Below are 24,073 nucleotides of genomic sequence, written 5' to 3'. Positions count from 1 at the left end.
ACGTAGGAAAATATTTAGTATACACATCCAGAAATGCATACACTATTATATATTGTACATATATTTATTAGTTTCAGGTTGGCCATTCTTGTATTTTGCTCGTTTGTGTTGTTGTGTTTGCACATCTCTGTTGCTTGTGGGGCTCGCACACAAGAATTTCACTTGCATGTGCTGTGCCAGTGTGCCTGCACATGTGATGTGACAATAAAAGTGATTTGATTTGATTTGATTTGATTTGATACCATGAGGCCAGACTGAGGTCGGTGGTGCCTCAATGCTTTCTGTCCTCATACTGCTCATTCCTGAGACATTATTAAGAGTGTTTGGTCAGTCTCGTCACAACACATTCATGTCGTTAGTGTTTTAGTTACTTGTGTAAAAGTGTGTCTGAAGTTCACATTTCTCAAACAAAGGTCAATAATTCATAAGTCACATGTCACACAGCATCACTCCTTCAGCATCCTCCCCTGACACCAGCCGATATATGCGTCTCGTCGCCTGCCCCTGCCTGACCGTAACTGCCCTTTGTGGTATTAGCAAGCACAGCCCCAGGCAGGCAGAAGACAAACACGCACCTCAAGTGAACAACAGCCATATCCAGATGCCCTTTAAAAAGCCAGTAAAGACAGGGTCAGTGGTTTCCATTCGATTGCCGACTCGGTGTGTCGTATGTCCGCCGTGCAGAGCAGCGCCGTGCAGCGCAGCGCCGTGCAGAGCAGCGCCGTGCAGAGCAGCGCCGTGCAGCGCAGCGCCGTGCAGAGCAGCGCCGTGCAGCGCAGCGCCGTGCAGTTTGATTTCCTCTCAGGTCAAACCATTAGCACTCTGATGGATCGTAATGTCTTTGCTTGTTTTCGTGTTTGTGTGTGCGTGTGTGTGCAGACGCGGGTACTGCAATGGAGAATGGAAAGCAGGAAGCTCGTGGGGTGCAAAAGCCTGGTAAGACATGTCCCACAATCGCCTGTCCTGCTGGTCTGTTTGCAAAGGCCAGCTGGTCGTCGCCATCCACCCATCATGGCCTCTTGACCTTCACTTGCCTGTCGAGCTTCATTTCATCCATCTGGAGCTTCACGTTCATTGGTTGTGTGTACCTGTTTGTGTGTGGGATGTTTGGGGCTTTTTAAAATCTGCAGGATGCTCAAACTGAGCAGAAAACGAGTTTAACGTTGGAAAAAAGACAGAAAAAGTAGTAAAGACTTGCTTTTCTGTTTAACATCAGACTGTATGTATTTGCATGACAGCGAGTCTTAAGTGGCTACAGGAAGTTGTCAGATTGTTGCGCTGATAATCAGCAGGGATCCTTGCAATGCTGGGAGAGACCGTCAGCTGCACACTGTGTGCTCAGCAGTCCTGTTGCATACGATCGGAATAAATTGATCTCACATTTGAAGTATTAAGCAGCAGAGATGAGGAACGCATACAGAGCGTCTAATGAACTATCGGATCTCTCTCTGGCTGTCTGCTCAAACACGAATAGACCAATGAGAGGAGTGTTTGTTGTGTGTGTGCTCCATTTGGAAATCAGAGCATCTGTTTTTTTCTCTCTTTTAAACTTTCCTTTCCAGTAGTCTGAGTAGTCTTTGTTCCCACCTCCCAACCTTAAGTAGCCCATACACACTTCTGTTCCTCTGTTCGCTGTTTTTGGTCGCGATGCTGATGATCCATAAAGTGCTGCTCTGCATGGCTTTGCTGGAGAAAGGATTATGCATGGGTATGTAAGTGATTGTGTATCGTGTCCCTCACTGGCAAAGCCCAGTTCCCACTGCTGCCTCTATCAGCACAGTGTGAAGGGTTGCATCCCTGCATCTTCTACACTCACAGGGAAAATATGGTGGTGGTGGGTGGAGGAGGTCTGTTCTCGACCAATCAGACTCCAAGAGGAGGTATTTGCAGGGTCTCCAGCCTACTGCCGATTCACTTCCTCTTCACAGTAAATGACACAGATGCAGGTTTAAGCTCTGTCCTCGCCGGCTCATCTATATCTGCCAGTTATTTCCTGATGAAAGCATGCCCTGCTTTATTATCTGTTTCACTCTAAAAGGAATAACAGTGAACAAAATGATGTATTTGTATAGCGCTTTACTTAGTCCCTATGGACGCCAACGCTTTACACCACATTCAGTCATCCACCCATCCACACACACATCCACACACTGCTGATGGCAGCTACATTGTAGCCACAGCCACCCTGGGGTGCACTGACAGAGGCGAGGCTGCCGGACACTGGCGCCCCCGGGCCCTCTGACCACCACCAGCAGGCAAACATAATGTGGATTTAAAAGACTTGAGACTAGTAATCATAAACTAACCTAGAAATGGAGTAGTGCATTCCTTTGGTTAAAATCATAGTCTCGTTCTCATTTAATACAAATATTCGTCCACATAAATATTATGCATGTGTTGATCTCTAAAAGCCTCTGAACTGCACGGTGTCCACAGACTGGTGGAGCATCAACAGCAAACATTACAGTCACACATCTCTGAAAGCAATCTGTTGGTATCTCCAGTTTTTGTCCTTTTTCTTTTTTTGCTGATCCGAGAATTGATCCGATCCGTGACTTAAAAGCGTGATCCCAACCGAACCGTGAGAGTTTTGATCCCTTGCACCACTAGTAGCCGCAAACTCCACTGGTGCAGCTTTGCAAACATATTTTGCAGATTTAGTTTTCCAAGAGCTTCTTTGTCTACTCCTTGGTCTTTCTGTCGTCTTGGCTGCAGCAGGTCTGAACGGTGAGTTTGGGCTTTTGATGGAAAAAAGGCACCACGGTAAATCGAGTGGCTCTTTTAATCTATAACACAAGCAAACAAGAACCAAAGGAAGCACTTCCAGTAGTCAGTCGCATGCAGTGAACGTTCAGTTTACAATCAGCCGCCCTGCGAGTCGAACCGATGCTGATTCACATCCCGTGTAGGATCCACTGAGATGAAGTCACGGTGAGGATGGATGCTGATGACAGTGGGAGGAAGCGGTCTGCATGTAAATAAGTCCATAGTAACTGTCTGCATGCACGGGCAACTTGTGTTACCGTGGTGTTTGCATGCATTTGTTTCTAATAAAAAGGTGGCTGATTTCGCACACTGCATCTGTACTGAGATCAGCAGGAGCACAGTTTAGGCTGATAAACCTGTTCTCTTCCTGCTTTGGTAAACACAGCATCAGCCTCATCAGGCACAGTGGTTCCATCCATCACTGTTATTGCAGCAGTCCCCAAGGTAAGGACGCAGGCGGTATAAGTGGTAACTGGGTCAGAGGATTGAGAGCATACGCTGAATCCTGACAGTGCAAATGCAGATGTGTGTGCGCAGAGATGCTGCATGATGCTTCTGCATGATGCTTCTGCATGATGCTTCTGCATGGCACACAAACTCAGCTGTAGGATGTCGTTTATCTTTTCATGTCCAGTAATGAGTTGAGGACGAGATGTTTTCTCATTGTTGATTTTGTGACATCTTTACTAACCTGGTTTCTTCCCTTTTCCTCCTTATCCCTTCCTGTTTATCCTCCTTCTTTTCTCCCTGTTTTGTGATATTTACACTCTTCTTTGTTGTTCTATATTCTTCTTTCTGTTTTATTGTTTCTTTTCTGCAATGTCTTTTTTACACTTTTCCTTCTTACTGCTCCCATGATGCTTCTTTTATCCTACGCCCCTGTTTTTCATCCTTTCCCAATCCCCACGCTTCAGAGGACTAGAACCCGCCTCCATCGCCATGCTGACTGTCAGCCCGCTGTGCTTCTGCTTCTGTGCACCTCCTCCCTTCTCCCCATACCACACACACACACACACACACACGCACACACACACACACGCACACACACACACACACAGTCCTATCCACTGCTCCTTGATCCAGCATGAAGGAGAAAGTCTGAGGTTGTGGACAAGACCTCACATCAGCTTCACTCATCACACACACACACACACACACACACACACACACACACACACACACACACACACACACACACACACACACTGACTTCAGCACACGCTGTTCCTCCAAATAACGTGTTGCTACACTGTGACTCACTCTGGGTACATCAGCGCTGTTTCTGGACGTATGCACGGTCACACGTTTCCTTCTTCAGTTCCTGTTTGACCTCAATGGTTTTCCACTGTTTCCTTTCGAACACTATTTTTTTCCCTTTGCAAATCAGCCACATTTGTCCATTATTAATAAAGTCCTGTCCTATTCATGTCAGTTTCCCAGATGTAGAAGCCTAAAGTCACATGAACAAAGTCGTGGCCCCGTGTGGATTTATGTTCGTGTCCTCACACACTCAAACACCATCCAGGCATGAACCCTTTCAGAGCTGCCTGTGCTGCAAGGCTGATCTGTCAACACCCAGCATCCAAAACACACACACACACACACACACACACACACACACACACACACACACACACGAGGTATTTGTGTATTGAAACCCTACAGAACTATTTATTCTTTTTTCCGGCTGTCCCTTCCTCCTGATGTGATCTAATGGGCCTCTCCACCATCCTTAGTAAACCAAATGTGTAGGTAAGCCTAAACCGAACTGTCACTGATGTGAACGATGTCAGTGAGACGCAGTTCTGTCTTTTATTCTTTTTCACTGAAGGATGGAAAGTTTGGTTTGTAGCTCTGAAAGCTTTCATTTCAATTCTTTTTAATTGCTGTACGTCTTGTTAAATCTTCTTAGAGCTGTTCCTGTGTTTGTTGGGTCTGTGGCTGCGATCATCACGTATGCCATCAGTTCCTTCGGACGAACATTTTAGTTTGTCCAAACTGGTGATACGTTCCTGGTAGCCACGAGTTAACACGGACCTGCCGCCCACAGCTGTTCATTATTTACAGCTGAGTATGCACGGTGGCTTTCTATCACACAGCTCTGACTGGTGGCCAACATTCACCTGCTGCGGCCCTGCTTTTGCGTCTCTTGCCTATAAATGAACAGCATATCTCTGTGATGCATTAAAGCTGGATACAGACCCAACAACAGTTCAGTGCAGCTTTCACTATGAGTTCAGTCATGTATGTTACCTGTTAACATTTTAGATGCAGGGATTGTTCAACTGTGTGCCACAAAGGTTTAGCCTGTTTCCTGTCAGTTGTTGTCATGGCATCGATCTGCGTGTCCTTTTTAGAGACTCTCTTTGTTGTCTGCCTTTGCCAATAAACAGAAATATTAACACACACTCACCTGCCTTGAGTTCTCTTTCTTCTAACCACACGGCTCTAAACCTCTGACTGCTTTCTATTTCTGTCTCTCACAGCCTTTGATATTAGCTGCAATGTTTCGTTCCTTTTCCAGATATTCCTCTATCGTAGCAGCTTTCTAAGAGAACAACATGCTTAATAATCCTGCAGCCTTTGGAGGCGGCGGCGTTTCCTAACGTAACGCTGGGAGATTAGCGTGTGCCACCGTGGAATGATTTTCCGGTGCTTCTTAGAGCTGAAGCCTATTTCTTTATTACGCTTCTTTTTCCTTTGTGCACATTTAATCTGTTGCACAATGTAAAAAATGGAAAGAGGTTTTCCAGCTATATCCGGTTTTTGTCTTTTTTATTTGGAGTAACAGCTCATGTGCTTTTTCTACAGCTTTCCATCATCCTCAGCTGAACTGCAGAAAAATGTGCCAAACAACCAAACTGGTCACTTTTGGCAGGAATGGACATTAAGCTTATTTTTTACGAGTACATTTGGGTTGACAAGCTGCCATCACAACAAATTACCATCAAACAAGTGTGCAGAAGAGCGAGCATGGAGTTTGTGTCGGAGGTTCATGGTGGGATTAATCCTCCTTACATGGAGCAGGTTGAGTCAGGTGCAGGTTAAGTTGATTTCAGCTTTTATGGCAAGACTTTGGCAACACGCCGCTCGAACGCTTTCTGTCAGAATGTTCAACACAGGGAGGAAAATGTATTATTTTTAGATAATTCGACTTACTTTAAGAAATGTTTGTGGAATATTAAAACTGTTGATGAAGGAAACCCGTCTGAACACTGTAGCATCATCAAAAACCTCGTCACGGTTCAGATGTTTTTATTAAAGTCCGTTCTGCAAACCTAACGCTCACCTGAGCCGGGCTGTGAGGTCACCGCACTAACAGTGATCACGGATGGCACGGCGGAGGTCTGCGTCAGGCAGTCACAGTAGTGCTGAGATGAGGTGGAGGCGGGCCAGAGGGCGGAGGAGCCTGAGCACGGGCACCATGTTCAACACCCAAATTACATTAAGGAAAAGTATTGTGTGAGCTGAAGTTGTGGGATTCACACTGTGGGAATCATGTTTCCATGGAGCAGCAGATTCCTGTAGCCTCACGTTCTCATTCAGAGAGTTCCCACCTTCCCCACGGCTTCTTTTTCCCCTGATCAGAGACATTAAGGTCATGAAGAACCTGTCTGCACTTATCGAACCGGCTGCTACTATGAACCAAACTAGTTTATCTGAGTCGTGCCATGAACACTGATATTCCGAGGAAGGTTGTCAGTGTTAATGTCAGAGATGAGCACCTCCCTTTGGTTTGTGCGCTCAGGCTTTTTTTAAAAGGTAAAGTTACATTTCAGCTCGCAGAAACATGAAGAACAGGGTTCTGATTTCTTTTTCTATCGATCTATGAATTTCTAGTTAACATCTAGTTCATACCAAGAAAAATTAACTAATCCAAATGAACCCTATGAGGTGTCCATTGGCTTAGACCGGGCAGCGACTTCCTGGGTCCAAATGTATTCTGCTGGGCGCTCTGCCTCTTTCGCTTTAGGTTTAATCCTTCATCTCTTGAGCCTGAATGTGCAGCCATGAAACATGGACGAATACGAAATATTTGGCTGGTAACCAGCCACCAGACAAAGTACAGACATTCTGTACTTAAGTACAGTAGTGTAAGTATAAATACTACTGTTGAAAAAATACTCCAGTAAAGTAGTGATTCAGTTAAAAAGTAGAGACTCTGAAATGTACTCAAAGTAATAAAGTAAGAGTAGCTCTTTGGAGGACGTTTCTATTGTGCACAGCTAACTGAGCCTCGTGCTGTATTAACGTAATGATCAAATAATAGCAGTAGATGGGATCCAAACTTTAGTCTCACTTAGAAGAAAAGAAGGAAAATAATAATAATTTACATGTAAGCTTGAAACGTCCAGTTTCTCGAACCCCACTGAGCATCCTTCGGTTAGCCTCTCTCCTGTCCTGTCTCAGCTGCACCTTTAGCTGCAACACACTGTGAGACAAACTGCACACAAACAGTTTGTGTGTTTGTGGAGCTGATAGAAACCCTGCATTTGCATTACCTGCCACTTAAAGTGATCACTCCCTTTTGCAACTTTCGGACACCTGCAGTTGTTGATGTGACGTCCTCTGGTGGTTAATACACGAACAGTGCACGTGTTACTGTTCAGGCTCAAATCGGTGTGATGTTTGCAGGCCGTGCAGTGACAGGAAATAATAACGTTCCTCACATGTTGAACCAAAAGAAACAAGCCTGTTTTGAAAATATGAGGAGTAGAAAGTACAGATTTGTGTTTAAAAATGTAGGGAGTAAAAGTAAGAAACTACTCAAGTACAACTTCCCAGTTCTGCCAGCTGCATACATAAAACAGACCCCAACCAATCACAGCAGATGGCCCCGCCCCTCCCTGAGCCTGCTTCTGCTGGGGGTTTCTTCCTGTTAAAAAGGAGTTTTTCGTTCCCACTGTCGCCAAAGTGCTGCTCATAGGGGGTGATATGATTGTTGGGTTTTCTCTATATGTGTGTTATTGTAGGTCGACCTTAGAGTATAAAGCGCATTGAGGCGACTGTTGTTGCCATGGTCAAGATGACAGGTCCATGTTTCGATGTGTTTTTATTGAATTAAGTTTATGACAATCCATCAGTCTTTTCTAAGACATAATTACCCCGTGATCAATGTGAGTTATGAGTACAATATTCTTTTTTCTGTTGAATAACTTACAAAAAATGGCTGACTGCACCTTTAAAGTGTGTTTTAAAGGGCTGAGTGAAGGCGAAGAGCTGAAGACTTTAGTCATATATGTTTTATATAGCATCACACAGTAAAGACATACAGTACCATAAACTCAAGTCCTCTCCTGATAATGTTTGGAGTTCTGTTTGTTCAGACTTTAGACTAAAAGGCTAAAAATAGAAGATTTTATTGCTGTCAGTCTGCTGCACAAACCTGACGTCTTATTTTCTTGATTTCCTCATTTGTTGTGGCTGATCTGTGACCAAGATGACCAAAAACATTGGAGTATTTGACAAATCTGCCAGCTGTCTGAAGCCTCAGCAGCCACACCCGCCTGGTTTCAGTTATGTCACATACGGTTCATGCGATCGAAGCACCATAACTTCACACTTGTAGCTGAGCACATATTTGGGCGACTTGACTTTCTCACATCCTGATTTTACTTGAAGTGATTTGGTAGAAATGCTAAATCTTTCCTTAAAATATTCATGATGTGACTTTAATCCCCAAGCTGGGAAAAAACCCTAATTCCTCCCTCTGTGAAGCTTTCTGTCTCCACCGTATGTGCGTGACCACCTCTTATATTAGGTGTGTGTATGCGTTTGTGCAACCCTGCATGGATGCATGTGTGTTTGTACGCCACCACACCCACTCTTCTTGAGTGTGGAGATCTGAGTGTGGCGTTATGTGGGAAATGCTCTGGGAGGGTAGCAACAACTTGTGCTCTCCACTGCACTTTGAAGCGTGCACCCGTTCATCTGTTGCTTTGACAGGTTTGAGAAATCCCTGCTGGTTGGAGCTGAACGCCCCCCCGCCCGCTCGGCTTAGTACAGCCGGTTGTGATGCGTAACAGCGAGGCGTGCACGATTGCAAATATGAGCAAAGAAAAGAAAGAAAGAAGTCAGAAATCCCTCAGAGGTCATTCATCTCCTTAGTCCTGACAACAGAAACCAACAATCACTGATGTGAAGAAGATCAGGGAATGTTTCTCATTCCAAAGCTTGTTTTCAGGCTGAGACGAGGAGGTGAGGGGGAGACAGTGACATCACAGGGGTCACAGAGTGGGAGAACGTATGGAGGGAGGAAGGATCCACTGACAGCTACAGTATGTATATGGGCGTTTGTGTTTTAAAGATGTCTGCAGGTCCCACACACACACACTCGCGCTACAGAGACGTCACGTCAAACACACCTTGCCCCTCTCCTGCCTGTCAGTGCACATCACTCTCACACGCTGCATTAGTCTCATCACTGCATTAGCTGTCCACGGCCTGGTTTCCTCCAGGACCTCGACCTCCTCCCCTCACAGGTCTGTTAGATTTTTGTATTAGTGCAGCTTCATCGTTACATCTGTGTTGTAGTGTTTCACACAGGAAAGATCTGCGGGAACAGTTCGAGATGAATACATGTAAGCTAACAGGGTGTACTTCAGGCCACGCCCACCTTCAGAGACGGTGACTGCAGGAGATATAAAAGCAGATTCAGTATCCAGAGGACCACTAGAGTACCATATGGTTATTTCTGGACAGCGTCCATGACTTTAGAGGGACTGCTGGCTCTCCTAATCCTTTCTCAGGATATGTGATGTCCTCCCTTATCTTTCTTGTTCTGTTTTCGCTCACATTTTTACCCTGTAAAGCAAAGTTTTAAACAGCAATGAAATGCAGCTTCCACACCTCGACATAAACTCCATTTAGTACAAAGTTCGGGGAGGACGGTTCCAGGAACCGTGGATAGAAATTTACTTGGATTCAAACTGATTCCAACTACATGATTAATGCGGTGGCGTGGCTGAATCAACAAGACACCGTCGATGTTTGTCAGGGGCGAACGGCAGTCTGTCCCCTCGATGAACCGTCACTGAGCGCCCGTGGTCCTGCAGCAGCCCTGACCCGGCCGCTTCATGCTTCCTATCACAGCTCAGAGAGGCTCAGGAGCAGGCAGAGGAGGAGGTCAGCTGGAGGACAGCAGCCTCGCCTGCCAGCTCCACCCAGATTAGACCGTTTTGGTAAAGCAGAGTGTGGTTGCTGTAAGCTGCTGTCCTCACATATTTAACTATGTTTGTGTTTTGCTGCATTGTCATTCGGGATGTTCCACTCATTTTAAAACCATCTGATCTCTGTGCCTGACATGCACTCACAGCACGTCCTCTGATTGTCGCCAAATTAACGACTCTTTTGCTCGATAACTTTTCACAGCCCTTCGTAGAACTGCTTCACAGTCGTGGGTCTTTCTGCGTCAGAGCACTTCACATGAGAGAAACTTCTTTGTCATCATTTTATCTTAGAAATCACACCATAGCCACGAACCTAGTTGCAAGCTGTCTTGTCTAAACAGTGAAGGATTCCTAAAGATCCCAAGTAGGCCATGGCCTCATTCTTAGAGAGCACGCTCTGTACTTTTTCACTATTATAGGAAGTTCACGACGGATCTGTGCAGGCTTTGTGATTTACTGCACTTTTGTTTTCTTAATGTAAGCTTGCTTTACACAAAAATAAGTTTTTCCCCCCGGGTAAGATCCTGTGCTGACTGTTGTTCACAGCTGTCCCATCCACCAGTCTCTCATACCTACTTTACAATACTGTAAAGGCCAGAGCATGTTTACAGTATTGTTTAAAGCTCCACTGTATTTAGCAGGTTGGAGTCTTTGCTGTGACCCTGTCGTTGTACTGATGCTGTGGAAATGTTTATTGTGATGCTGTGTTGTTTTGACCTGACAAGCCCATTGTCCTGGTCAGGCCTGGTACAGAGTCCCTCTATCTGGCAGAGCAGCAGAAACATCACAGTTGCTTCTTTGACACTGTGTTGCAGCCTTTCATGTCCATGTAGTTTAGTGACCCCGTTCTTTACCTACGATGTCTCTTATTTTATTTTGGGTGCGGTTCTGGTCCCTAATTGTGGTTACGTAAGAATTCATCTTTTTCTGAATGGGAGCTGAGACAGATTACGTGCTGGACAAAGGAGTCAGCTGACGATTAGCAGCAAATACATCACAGTCCTGCAGTTTGAGATGTGTTTACCTTGCAGCAGTGTAATACCAGATCAGAGTTAACATGCAGGTAACTGTTACCTGGCTAAAAGTACAGCAACATGGAACAATACATGGAAAAGAAACAGAAATGGGAATAACCTTTGTACAGTATTTTTTTTCAAGATGGCTAAAAATTGAAATCCTGAATCAGCTAAACTGAGTCTGATTGCTGATACTTCACAGATTCATTTGTAATTGTAAGCAGAGCCTGTTCAAAGGTGATTGGTCAATAGGTGAACTACTAATCAGCTATCTGATTGTTCAGTCTGACGTCACTAGCCGTGTCTGGGTCTAAACTCCGCTGCAGGTCCATATATCAAACGATCACTATGGCATTACTGAGAGTTGAAAAACTGTCTAAAGTCTTTCATCTTTAATAAAATGATCAGCGTTCTGCTCTACCAGGTGTAACAATTGAGTTTAACATCCAGGCATCCATGAAAACGGAATTTATGACATTTAACGGAGTTAGAAGTTAGCAGGGAGTTAGCTCGCTAGCTTCTATCTAAATACAATATAGCATGTCCTGACTGCGGGGTTTTGGAAACAAATTAAAACGTACAGCTCTGTTATCACTTCCAACATAAATGAAGACAGAAAACTAAACAGCAGTGACGTTTGTAGGGTTACTGAAGTTGGGCTAGCTGGTATATAATGATGTGCTACGTGACTGCTAGCGACACAGCTATGTTAGCATAATATAAACAAGCTAACTTTTTTTCCACTCGATAAAAGTTAACGTGAGTGTTCTCGGTGGTCAGGAACAAATGTAATCGCATGGCAGGATGCTGTAAAAGGACCAAACTTCAGCCAGGAGAACAACTGAGATAATCCATCCACAATACGAGGTTAGTCATTCATATACTGCTGCATGGGCTGGGCTGTAGTTACATCCTAAGGTTTTAAAGACTGAGCTTAAATAAATGATTAGCGGTAATAAAAGCCGAGGGAGGTCAACAGTGATCGCTGACTGTTTTAGGAGCTTTTTGAGATCAAATAGAAGAAAATACATAACATTAAACATGTTAACAACACAAAAGCCATATTAAACGCAGACTGCTTTAGACCCGGAAGTAGGATTCGTCACATCATCACTTAACGACTGGATTGGTCCAAGAATTCTTCTCCTGTGACGTTAGTGAGGTGTGTTTACGGGGCTGCTGTCATGGGGAGCTTATGATTTGTCTCTGAAGGATGAGAATCACTTATACAGACAGACTCTAAATGTGACTCTTGAAGTATCGCAGATCATCAGTCCCATCAGTCATTATGACTTTCACAACTCCAGTGTAGGTAAATGGGAATATAAAGCCCTCTTTCACACTGCTGAAGCGCTCAGAGCACTTTACTCACTTTCACCCAGTCACACAAGCACTTTTTTTAAAGCAAAGTCCTTTCTGTCTACTCCAGTTCATCCAAAGCTATGCTGTTAAAATTCTGCTCTAGAGTCGTAGCTGTTAGGTCAGGTCATAGGCACGAGGTCATAACCAAGTTAGACTGACTGTATTCCTTGGCTGACTCCTGCATCCTGAACTTGTCCTACGAGTCCTACAATGCCCCCTCTACAACTAGTTCATGCATGAGTAGGATTAAGCAAAGCTTGTGTGTGTGTGTGTGTGTGTGTGCGTGTGCGTGCGTGCGTGCGTCCGTGCGTGCGTGTGTGTGTGTGTGTGTGTGTGTGTGTGTGTGTGTGTGTGTGTGTGTGTGTGCGTGCGTGCGTGCGTGCGTGCGTGCGTGTGTGTGTGCGTGTCTCTGTGCGTGCAGTTATGGCAGAGCAGTTCTGAGTGTGTCCTCAGATGCCTCTGATGTGTCTAAGCAGTAGCTGCTGCAGTCTGTGTTGCCATATTTTGTCCTCATACTGAGGTCAGGCAACCCCCAGCAGCAGCAGCTCTTACGTAATGCAGAATTTAGCTTTCAATACACAAAGACTCCCACTTATTATTCTCGGGCAAAAGTCACACTTTGAGGTACGAGCCCTTACTGGGCAAAGGCACCCTCTTGTTTCATACTAGCTGAGGGATTTTGCTTTTGGAGGCTTGTTTTTTAGCAGCATTGATTGCTTACTGGACCTACAGCTGGATGGTGAAAGCAGTGCAGCAGTGCTGATGTGACCACCCTTAGAGATCAAGTGGTCCAAGACAACTGAGCTGAACTTCCAGCTGAAAGAACCGGAGTTAATCTGTTAGCATCAAGCACGTAACAAGCAAATCGTTTTTCTTTATGGAATCAGTGCCTGTTCAAACACTTTCAGCACAAAGGCTGTGCTAACAAATGGGAGTTCATTTCAAAGGTCGCCTCTTCTGGAGCCTCTTTAGCACACGGCTAAAACAAATCCAAGCCTTAACATTAACGAGTATGTGGGTTAAACTGCTGTTTTCCCAAACCCAAACATTAGCGCTAACAGGTGCATTTCCATTTCAGTTCAGATAGCCAAACAACCCTGCTGTCTTTACATAAAACTCATTGTTGCAGCCAGGTACAAAAGCGACCCCCTAAGACTTCCTCCTTAAATCCAGCTTCACAGAGTTACATATATGACAGTTTTTGAGTTAAATGATTAAATTAAACTCATACATTTACTGTTTTATGTCCACTTTAAAAAATAAGCCATACATGACAGCTTAGGCGTTACAAATGTAAGACTGGAACTGGAGTGGAACTGGTTTCCCCTCTTTAAATCAATCCAGCACCTCACCGAATATAAATTTCAGTGTGAGCTGCATCCAGATGCTATGTGAAAGATGAAATGACTACATCTGAACAGGCGTTTGCAGAATCTTATGGTTCAGGAAAAGCAGGTTTGCAGTTATGATCTTCCACGTTTACATGAAAACATTGCTGCTTTCAGATGTGTCACACATTTGATCCATTTCACTTCCTTATTGGTTTGTTTTTTTAATTTAACAGATGCAGACATATTGGTTAACATTCAACTCTAGACAAATGTTAGAAAGCCAAAAGCTAGCCTGTTACCATCAAATGGTAAATGGACTGCTTCTTATATAGCGCTTTTCTACTCATCTGAGCACTCAAAGCGCTTCACACAACTTGTGCATTCACCCATTCACACCCATTCACACAAGCACATCTTTCTAAGTGCTTCATAGCTAACATTCACACACGTTCATACTCCGATGGATCCATCAGAGAGCAATTTGGGGTTAGTATCTGTGGTGGGACCTGTGATACCACAAGAAAAGTCTGCTAGCGCTAACACTTCTTTAAAAATAACACACAACAGAAGTTTTCAGAATCTGAGGTTCCCCAAAGTTTAAACTTTGCATTGCAAAGTTAGCAATGCTCAAACAAAATCAGCCAGCAGAGCTCAGTGTTGCCCTCTAGGGAGACGGTTAAAGGTCAAGCAGTCATGATGAGTGTTGACGCTGTAATGAGCGTCCTATTGCGCACTGACTCGCCTGCTAGGAGCTGTTCAAATTGGCGCACACACTTACCTGCACTCACTTGTGCTGCTTCACAGTCGGTCTTCGTCCCTCTTTCAGGCTGAGCAGTTCACCATCGGTACATTAAACACAACAGCACAAATCCAGCATGAAATTTTCCCCCGCGGACTGAGCTGAACTACTCAAAATTTGTCTAAGCTAAAAGACCTGAGGTGCAAAAACATTCACCAAGCCCAGACCCCATTGTTTCACACAAAAGTGAACACTTGAGTGCAAATTTCAGCCCCGTGGACGCTGTATCTGGTGTGATGCAGACAGTATGTGCAGACGACTTCAGAGTGGATTAAAAGACTAATATTGAAATGAAACTTTCTGCAGATATCTGTGAACGTGCCAAGATCGGTACAAGGAAATGAGGCATGAGCGATCAGCATGTTGTAGGCAGAAGTAATTACATTGTAAGTCATTTTAAGTAGCACGCTCTTCATTTTAAATTAGCAGGTATTTTACAGGAAAGGAGACCAAAAATATAGTGTAAGTGGTTTAAAGTTTGCAGAACAAGAATCAATATTTCCCATCTTCATTGTAAGTAGTTGGACAGCTGGCAGTATTATGGAGTGGCTTAACTTTGACTAACTTCCTGGTATTTTACTGGAAAGGATGTGCTGCTTTCCAAAGTTCTGGTAGTTGAAAGAGGAGAACAGTCACATTCATATTGGTAACATAAAAGAACAATTGAATACTAGAACATCCAGCCATCATGCACATCAGCATAATTGATGTTAAATAAAACAAAGATCCAAAAAGGCAAGTTTAACCCAGAGGCTTTGGGAACATGAGAGTCCTGTTAGGCTTCAGGATTCAGCGTCTTTACAACACATTCGTACTCCTGAAGCGTAACACGCTACGCCATGTGACAAATCGCTGGTATGTTACGCTTTCCGGTCACCCACCAACACATTCGGAAACAGGAGGAAACATGAGAACCGTTTGGACTAAATCTACACATGCACATTTATTTTCCTCTCATCATGAATCACTCTGGAAAACTCTAACACCATTAAGAGTGTGGTGAAGGTCGGCAATGGTCTCGTGGGTCACTTAGCCTTCAGATAGTCCCAGCAAGTCTTTAGCAGGCAGTTAGTGTCTGCTGATGACGTGCAGACTTTTAAAAATGCATCTCTGACTGTGCTGCCACAGCTAGCATATGTCGCTAACTCCACGAGCCGCCAGTGCTGCATGAACATAGAAAAATAAATGTTCCGTGGTGTGATTGGACTAGTGGGCGGTATTATGAACTGTTCCCAATGTACCTGTGCAATTTATGTAGAAGTAATTTGTTTCATTCTTTTCTTTTTTACAGTTATTATATGGGTGGGTGTAAGGTCGATGCTGGATTGTGGAGCGCTGTAACCCCACATGTAGTAACAGCTCTGACTGGAAGTGAAGCAAGGTCATACGAAGCGTGCAGCGACCACGGTTACAAAGGCTTCTGACTGATTGGTTCTGGCTGCTAGTACAACTTCTACTGTTGCCTTACAGATGTTTTCTTTGAGTGATGGGTGCCCAGTATGGTGTTTCTAATAATAGCACAGAAGCAGAGCGAATTGAAAATATTTGAAATATCTTCCTAATCTTCTTTATCGAGTGGTGGTTCGTGTACAGATTAGGGAGCAAGGTTCCATACTGTGCACTTCAGGCTCCGCTCCTGCTGGTTTCAGCACCTTGGACAGAACCATAGCAGTAGAAATATGTGCTTGATTGTATGTAGCCTGTGATCTCATTGGGGAGACAGAGAATCCAGCCTGAGCTCGAGCACCAGTGTTTTTGAGCGAGTGGTGACCCTGCCGACGGAGTGTTTTCTGCCTCCTGTCGAGACAGACGATGCGCACCCCACCACGGCCCCGTGCACGTCTGATATATGAAAGCTTTTTTGACTTTGGGTGGCGTCCTGTCTGTTCGCCTCACTGTCACCCTCTGTGGACACAGCTAGGAGAGGGTTGCCAACGGTGTATCCCTCCTTCTCTCCGCAGCTACTCCCCTCCCTCCATTACTCCCCTTCCTCAGTCCCTTCCCGTTTCTTCTATTCCTTGCTCTGTTTGTCTGCTCTTTTACGCTCGCTCATCCTAGAAATCCTCTTTTCTGCTTTTCTTATCTCTTCTCACTGAAACGTCTGATCAATTCCTCTCTGCGTCCTCGCTGACACCAGCCTGCCTTTCCCTCCTCGTCCTCATTCTGCAGACTCTTTCCGTTTTAACCTCTTGCACCCTAACAGTCAGTTGGAGGTCTGGGACTTGTTGGACAAGAGCTGAAGCATGATTACAGGGTTAGAGAGGAAAGGAGAGGGCTGTGCGAAGTCAGGCAGTGTGAGGGGAGGCGCTAGCTGGCGGGGCCTGGGACCTGAACTAGACAGACAGTAAAACGTCACCACGCCAAAGCCAGACTCCCCGACTGTGATCGCGTGTGTGTGTCTGTGTGTTTGTGTCCCTGTGTGTGGTGATTTTGCGTGTGCATGTGTGTATGTGTGACTGGGGGTTCACAGCCAGCTGAGGCTGCAGTGGAGACAGACAGAGGCACTGAGCAGCACATAGCAAACACCGCTGATTGTTGGTTGTGTAGCACTGGGATATCTGCTTTTGGAGGAAATTTAGCAGGTGAGAGTACAGTTGTGTGTCTGTGTGCGTCTTTCTTTCGTGCAACAGAACCCTCCGTGCAACTGTGTATATTTTGGCAATGCCTGTTGTATTTGTGTAATGTGTATGCCAGCATGTTTGTGTGATTTTGGTAGCCTTGTGTCATTAAAATGAAGACATCAGCATGATCACCGAGGCGAGTGAACTAACATCCAGTCATCTGTGTTGCGGCTGCAGGTAGTAAACTGACCTCGGGGAAACAGACGGCAGCGTCGCACCCGGAGCCGCAGGGGGAGGTGTGGCCACACTCGCTTGACCAGCAGCAGGCCTTGGCTTCAGACTTCTTATCAGGTACAGAGTTTAGTGGCTCCACAGTATCGTCCTTTCATCTTAACTTGTTAACACTGATTCACGACATCGTTTGGACCTTCTGTGGTCACAGTGGGACATTTTCAGGAAATGATGTCGTTTTTGACCAGAAAAACTGGACTGGACCAGTGCTCGAGTCTGACTTTGTAGCTTCCAAACCAGTGACTGCCCCATATCCAAACCATCTCAAGGTTTTCTGTCTCAGAATTAGCTCTAGATAGACTTTGGGCATCACATATACACACAAAGCAAGTGTATCACTAACCGGAAGCATGATGTCCAGGGAGGATTTAAGAAAACTGACATTGAATATCTGTCTAAATATTTATATATGAATTGTTGATTAAAATGTTTGCATCAGTCGTTCTCTGTGATTTCCAAAAAGCTTCTCACGCTGGCTGCTCCTCGCCTGGGCGCGTCTTAAAGGCGCTCGGGCCCAGAGAAGCAGCGCAGTTGGAGCTTCACGTTACTTTGCTTTGCATGGTGGAGCAGCCTCAGAGTGTAGCCACCACGTTTCCAAACCCATGCAGCTTATTCACTAATGGTTTTTGTCTTTGTCCAGTGTAGATACAAATTATGTGCATTACATGGTAAAAACCCAAATGATTGTCTAAATGTAGTTTAAATGTATCGTTTTAAAGTAAAGATTGAGCGACTCAGCCTCTTTGGGCCACTCCTCTGACTCCCACTCGTGTTTCTGTGGAAAGTATTTCTAGCATCATTCCAACACAGAGCAACATAGACTGTATATCGAGTATAAATAATGATTTGTGTCTGCTCTCCTCTTTGCTGTCTGCCCTCACGTCACACCTCCACTCAGTCGACTTCTCTTCTATATATTTGCCTGCGTCTCATTGCTCTCTCTCTTCTCTTGTCTTCACCTTTTCCATTGCTCCCTCCTTCCCTGCTGCCAGTCTCCGTGGCAACTTATTCTAATCCTCTGGGCTTTCAGACCAGCCCCGCACAAAAGATGGATGCTAACCTGATGGGAGCGTTTTCAGGTATCCTCCCAATATTTCCTTCTAACAGAATCACAGATGTGAGTGCTGCTGTAACAGCAGTGCTGAGATATTAACTGTGTGTGTGTGTGTGTGTGTGTGTGTGTGTGTGTGTGTGTGTGTGTGTGTGTGTGTGTGTGATATGTAATTGAATGATGCTTATCATTACTCAGCAACACTGTCTGATGGGGTCTGTGTCACTACAGAGTCTCCTACTTACAAACACAGGGCTCGCTCATGCATGGAGAGCCTGCTACACATGATGAAGTGCTGCGTTGTGTCTGCAGCTTTGATATTGTCATATTTCAGAATATGAACACTGTAATTATCTATTGTGTATATTTGAAGTAAGGGCTTTGTATCCTGTGTGCATATGTGGGTTATTGTGTTAACCTCAGAGCAGCCGAGTAGCACTGAAGTCATGAAGTTGAGCATCATGCACTCCTGACCTCTCTGTGCAGACACGGGGCTTGTGCAGAGACTGTCAGTTAGCTCCTTTCTTCAGAGCCAGGTCCATTTTTATCTTTCCGTCACAGAAGACACATTTGAGATCAACATTTTCATTCTCATGACCATTCATTGTGCGGAGCTTTCTCCGGTCATGGGCGGCTACTCCAGTGTTTACTCTGGTGTTGCTCCAGTTTAAGTCGTTCCTCCTTTTGCTTTCCAGGCTTCATCTGCATTTTGCACTACTCTGTGTGACTAATTATCATGTATGACAGTGCTATTATTAAATATGTGTTCTGGGCTAAAGTCACTGTCTTCACATGCTGTTGATGGCTTCTTAAAATTTTGGCGGTACAGTAGCTGCAGCATCATATCGTAAGTATCTGTATTTCTAGCCTTTCACAGCTGACGGCTGAGCGGGCGACACGATAACTCAAGCAGGAAGTCTCAAATTGATCCCATATTAAAATGGATGCGTTGGGATCACAGTGATTTTCCTTGTGTTTGAGCCTTTCCTTCTTTGGCTTTGCTAACACGTTCTCACAGTGAGCGCTCTGTTTAGCTTCACATTAAACTCAAACACTCTTTCATATGATTTGGATTTCATAGTTGAATCGATTACTACCAAAGCAAAGTCCCTGAGGCAGCAACCAGCCTGAGCGCTGACATTTCCAGCACCCTGCTGCAGTCAGTAAGAGACGTTTGAATAGCTGCATTTGGTCTTTTGCTGTTTCTCAGTGGAAGAAGTTGTAAAACTTACAGTTAACAAGTCCAACGTTTGGAGTCTTTGTTGGTCAGTGTTGGACACCACTGGTGAACTGACTTGTATTTGTACCTGTTTTGTTGGTGTATTTGATTTCGGCATTGTATGCTGAAAGAAAAACAAAAACATTTTGAGGGAGCGGACTCAAGCACGTGACTTTCATTTATATATATATTTCCATTATTATAATGTCAGTGCTGAAGCTCTGCCTGCCAGAACAATCGCTGTGCTCTGTCTCTGCAAACATACCTTAGCCTTCATCACTGTGGATGATTACAGCTCATTATTTCCTTCCTCATTAAAAATGCGACTTCCAACCAGGAACTTTGCCCCAGAATAGCCAATAGTTGTCCACGCTGACGAATTGCATTTGTGGACGTGACCCTTGTTGGTTGCATGCAGAGCTTTAGCCGTCACTGGCTTGGTATCTGCTGGTAGTTTGCAGAGTGACACACACTCACAGTGTGAGCTATAAGGCTGAGTTATGCCTTTCACCATGCCAGCCTCTGCAGAGCCAGCTCTCATTGTTGTCTTAATGAGACCTGTCGTCTCTGGGCCACCAAAACACCCTGCAGGCTTGGACACACACACACACACACACACACACACACACACACACACACACACACACACACACACTCTGACCTATACAAGTACAGCTGACACGTGCATCAGTTTGGGACTCATGCAGGTGAAGAGTCTCGTTCATTGTTGCGACCACGTTCATGACCTCATCTCTCACACATGCTGTGTATGTTCAGGCCCCTCCCCTCTACGAGCGTATTCAGAGCTGTAATGTTGACTGCATTCAGGTTGTATGTGGTGTTTTCTTTGACCTTCTTACTGTTTCTTCCTCTTCTCTTCATGTCACAGTGAGTAATGCTGTCGGTGCAAAGAGAAGGTTTACCTGTTTGTCTGCTTTCTTGTTCCTCAGGTTTCTCCCAGCCTGGAGGGATTGGGATGAACGTGGAGGTGGGAGCTGCACCCCTTCAAGCAGAAAAGCCTCCAAGTATTGCAGATCCTCAGATTCTCACACCTCCAGCAGGATCAGTCGCCCCTAAGGAGCACAGCCCCATGCTGCCCGAACCACAAGCTCCTCGCAGCCCTTTGGATGTATCAGCAGGTAAGACTCATGCATTGAACTCACACGCCACAGTGTTTTTCTTCAACGCCAGTTTTGGTTTTTTAATCTAAACTAAAGCACAAGGTAACTTTAGTTTCAGCTTCTCCAAATAGCTTGTCTACGGATCAGCACCTTTGCATTTCCTGTGCATTTAAAATTCGCTCAAACTGTGTCGATTTTTCTTGTTTTCCCTTAAATTAAGTCAAAACTTGAAGTGAGAACAGATTAAGAGTATTGTTGCATGTGTGTTGCGGCTGAAACCGTGTATTTGATTGACTTTGAGTTTTAATTTTGAAGATGGAAAATGTTTTAAGGATCACGTGGTTTGGTTTGAATACTCATAAATGGCTTGTAGCAAAGGGAACCTTGGCACTCTCACCTGAAATAATTTTTGAAACACACATACTTGAATGATGTGGACAAAAACACAATTGGAAATGAACTGACCAAATCAGTGAACTATTGAACCTTTAGTGTCTAAGAGCATGTCCTCATAATGTAGGTGTGTGTGTATCTTCTTCCAATCCCTGCACCACAATAACTGCTCAGTTTGGAAGCAGTGTTTCCTGTTATGCTTGCTCGTCACTCGTGCTGTACATGTTGGTGTAGCTGCAGAAAGGAGGTCAGTGTGCAGGTCAGCGATCTCTGTGTTGCACAAAGACACGCTCAGCTGTCTGTGTCCTTCACTGTCCACACTTTACGACTTTGGACCGGCCGATCGCAGACTCTGCTGCTCTCCAGTTCAGTGTGCGTGCATCCTAGAGAAGCAGAGTCTTACTTGTTGTCTTGCTGTGGCTTGTGTCGCTTGACAGAGCTGTGCTAAAATGCACAAAAGCGTCACAGCAGCCGAGGCACCTGTAACTGCAGGTGGTCGGCTGTTAATCAGTCTGCAGAGTCATGCACCCATTAGACGCCCTTTTAGATCAGCTAACAGGGCTTGTTCTTCTCAGACCCAAAAATTGAAGGTTTGTGTATGCCAGGAAAAGCTACAGGAGTGAAAACAAATGTGATGTACTGTACACACAGAGGCTATGTTTAAGAATGTCTGTCATTCCTGAAACGTTTGTGTTCAGCCCCTTGAATTAAAGCTAGACGTCTGCAGTCAGATTGTTTTAAAGTTCACTGTGGTGAATCCAGACACAAAGCTACAAAAAAGGTCATTGTCCAAAACTTTATGGATCTAACTGTAAATTCCCAAACAGTCTCAAATAGCAGGAGCAGGAAACAAACACTAAGCGTGGGTAAAAATCCTGAAGGATCAGCAAAATTCCTAGTAAGGAAAAGTCTTACATTGGGCAGGAGAAGCATAATGCAGTGTCGTTTCTTTGCTGCCTCAGCTCCATGTAGATTTATAGGCTGAACCTTTAAATCTAGTAGAACCCCAACGATGTGTGTCTGCAGTCTTCTGATACTGAGGCTTGATCTCAGAGTATCCAGCCACACACATACTGTCTTCAAACTACAGGTTCTTCCTCCAAACACTCACTCAGATTGTGTCAGTCACAGTGTAGTTAATGCAGACGAGTCACATAATAATAATATTAATAATAATAAAATATTCCTGAATAACATCAGTATTGTTTTCTTAATTGTCATTATTGACAAATGTTTTTGGATAATTGTAAAAAATAAATTCGAGTCAGAAACAAAACCAACAAACAGGCTCCTAAAGAGGAAGGAGGAGCCTATTGATCACGTGCCTCATCACATGAGGTGTGGAAAAAGGGGCGTGGTCATTATCAGCAGAGGTTCCAGTGAAAACATTGTAAGAACTTGCCTCACCCTATCATGTGACCTACTCAGATCACCTGGCACAAGATGTGAGTGGGCGTTAAGGCATCTGGGACAAGATCATCGATGTTGTGGGGTCCTGATTACTCCAGGTTTGTGTTTCAGAGGGTGGTGGGAGTCAAAGAGGAGGTACTGGTCCGTGTGTGTGGGGGCTTCAGGTAAACTTCAGTGCTGAGGTTTCTATTCACCTCAGTGTCCATCCATCTTCCTCCACTTTGGTCTTAGAACCGAAGAAGCTTCTCTTATTGGAGGTGAAAAGTCTTCAAGATAAAGTCCAGCCGCTTTTCTACAGCTGCCCATTGAAGTGTGTGTTTTATGTCTGCCTGTGAAGCACTCGGGAACACAGAGTGACTCAACTTTGCAGCAAACCCTAGCCCCCTCCCTCTTCAAGATCCAGACTGCACATGCTTGAACCTTCGTCTGACTGCCATGACACCAACTGACAGCCCACAGTGCAACAACAAACTGCACTGAGCAGATGTAACCATGTACAAATAATAATCTAATAATAATAATCATTCTGGCCCAGTAGACATTTGTACTCCAGAGATATCCTGAGTCATCATTAAAATACAAAATATCCAAAAAGGCTAAGAAACTGTATGTTAAATACTTTTGTAAGATAATACTTCTGACTTTGCAGCTGCCATTATTGACAAAATGAAGATATATTAGAAAGTACAGAAGAAACTGGGTATGACATCTTAGAGAGTTCTAGAAATCCTCAGAGTAAATGAAAGCCAGGATCTGCAACATGAAACTGCTGTGAGATAATGACACATCAGTCCATTTGAAAGTTTTTTAGAGTCCCTTATTTGGATGGAGCGGTAGGGTGTCAGCTAAAATTAGCAAACCTTTCTGTTGATCTGCATCCATAAACTGTATGATGACCACTTTGAAAACAAAACAAACAAACGATAGAATAAAAAAAACATACACGAATACAGTGGAAGCCCAGATGTCCCAGTTTCCCGCTGGGATTTGAATCTGGCAGCATGAAATTTGTCTTAAAGCTCCATGTGGGCATGCCACGTGATCTGTGTCTACAGTAGAGATGGACCGATCCGATATTACGTATCGGTCCGATACTGACCTAAATTACTGGATCGGATATCGGAGAAAAATAAAAAATGTAATCCGATCCATTAAATATCACGAAAGCACCTCACAAAACTTGCAACACGCCGTAACTCACCTCAGAACGTTAGCACGTCGGAGCAGTATGCATCACGTGATAGAGCGGCTGTGGCATGCGGGACCTGTCGATGGTCTGGATAGCATTTGGAGCTTCGCTAGCAACCCGGCATTTCATCTCCGACAAAGTTATCCCCGAGAGAAGTACAGCAAGTGTGTAAGTCCATCTCTGAATGTTTGTAAAGCATTCCTGCGTTAAGCTTAACAAGCGACTGCCTCTTCTTGCTGCTACTTCAATCATGAAACTGCTTAACGATCAGCTGATCGGCTTTTCTGTCGGGAGTACGTCTCTCTAGTTTGCTTTTGGCTCACTTTGCACCAGAAAGAGGAAACCAGCGGCTGAACAACAGCAGCACGTTTAAGCTCTATAAGCTGTTGTTAGAA

General features: G+C 44.6%; 1 protein-coding gene across 11 annotated transcripts in view; it reads left to right on the top strand.

Annotated features, from left to right (window-relative positions):
• Positions 1 to 24,073, top strand: part of LOC146566625 (uncharacterized) — a 120,184-nt gene that overhangs the window by 40,605 nt on the left and 55,506 nt on the right. For 7 of the 11 annotated variants that reach the window (XM_085286163.1, XM_085286172.1, XM_085286166.1 and 4 more), the window contains exons 3-6: positions 880 to 936; positions 17,242 to 17,355; positions 18,288 to 18,374; positions 20,516 to 20,704. In XM_085286163.1, the coding sequence (XP_085142289.1) occupies positions 880 to 936; positions 17,242 to 17,355; positions 18,288 to 18,374; positions 20,516 to 20,704 (447 nt within the window). Of the gene's footprint in view, positions 1 to 879; positions 937 to 16,534; positions 17,026 to 17,241; positions 17,356 to 18,287; positions 18,375 to 20,515; positions 20,705 to 24,073 lie in introns of those variants that run through there. The other 4 variants (XM_085286171.1, XM_085286164.1, XM_085286167.1 and 1 more) reach the window with 4 other exon arrangements.

The sequence above is a fragment of the Mchenga conophoros genome, linkage group LG9 (genome assembly GCF_057382185.1).
Source record: "Mchenga conophoros isolate Kocher_MC1m ecotype Shallow Benthic linkage group LG9, M_conophoros_male_GT1.1, whole genome shotgun sequence".
Lineage (NCBI taxonomy): Eukaryota > Metazoa > Chordata > Actinopteri > Cichliformes > Cichlidae > Mchenga > Mchenga conophoros.
The sequence above is the reverse complement of the archived record's forward strand: the minus strand, read 5'-3'. Positions and strand labels throughout refer to the sequence as shown.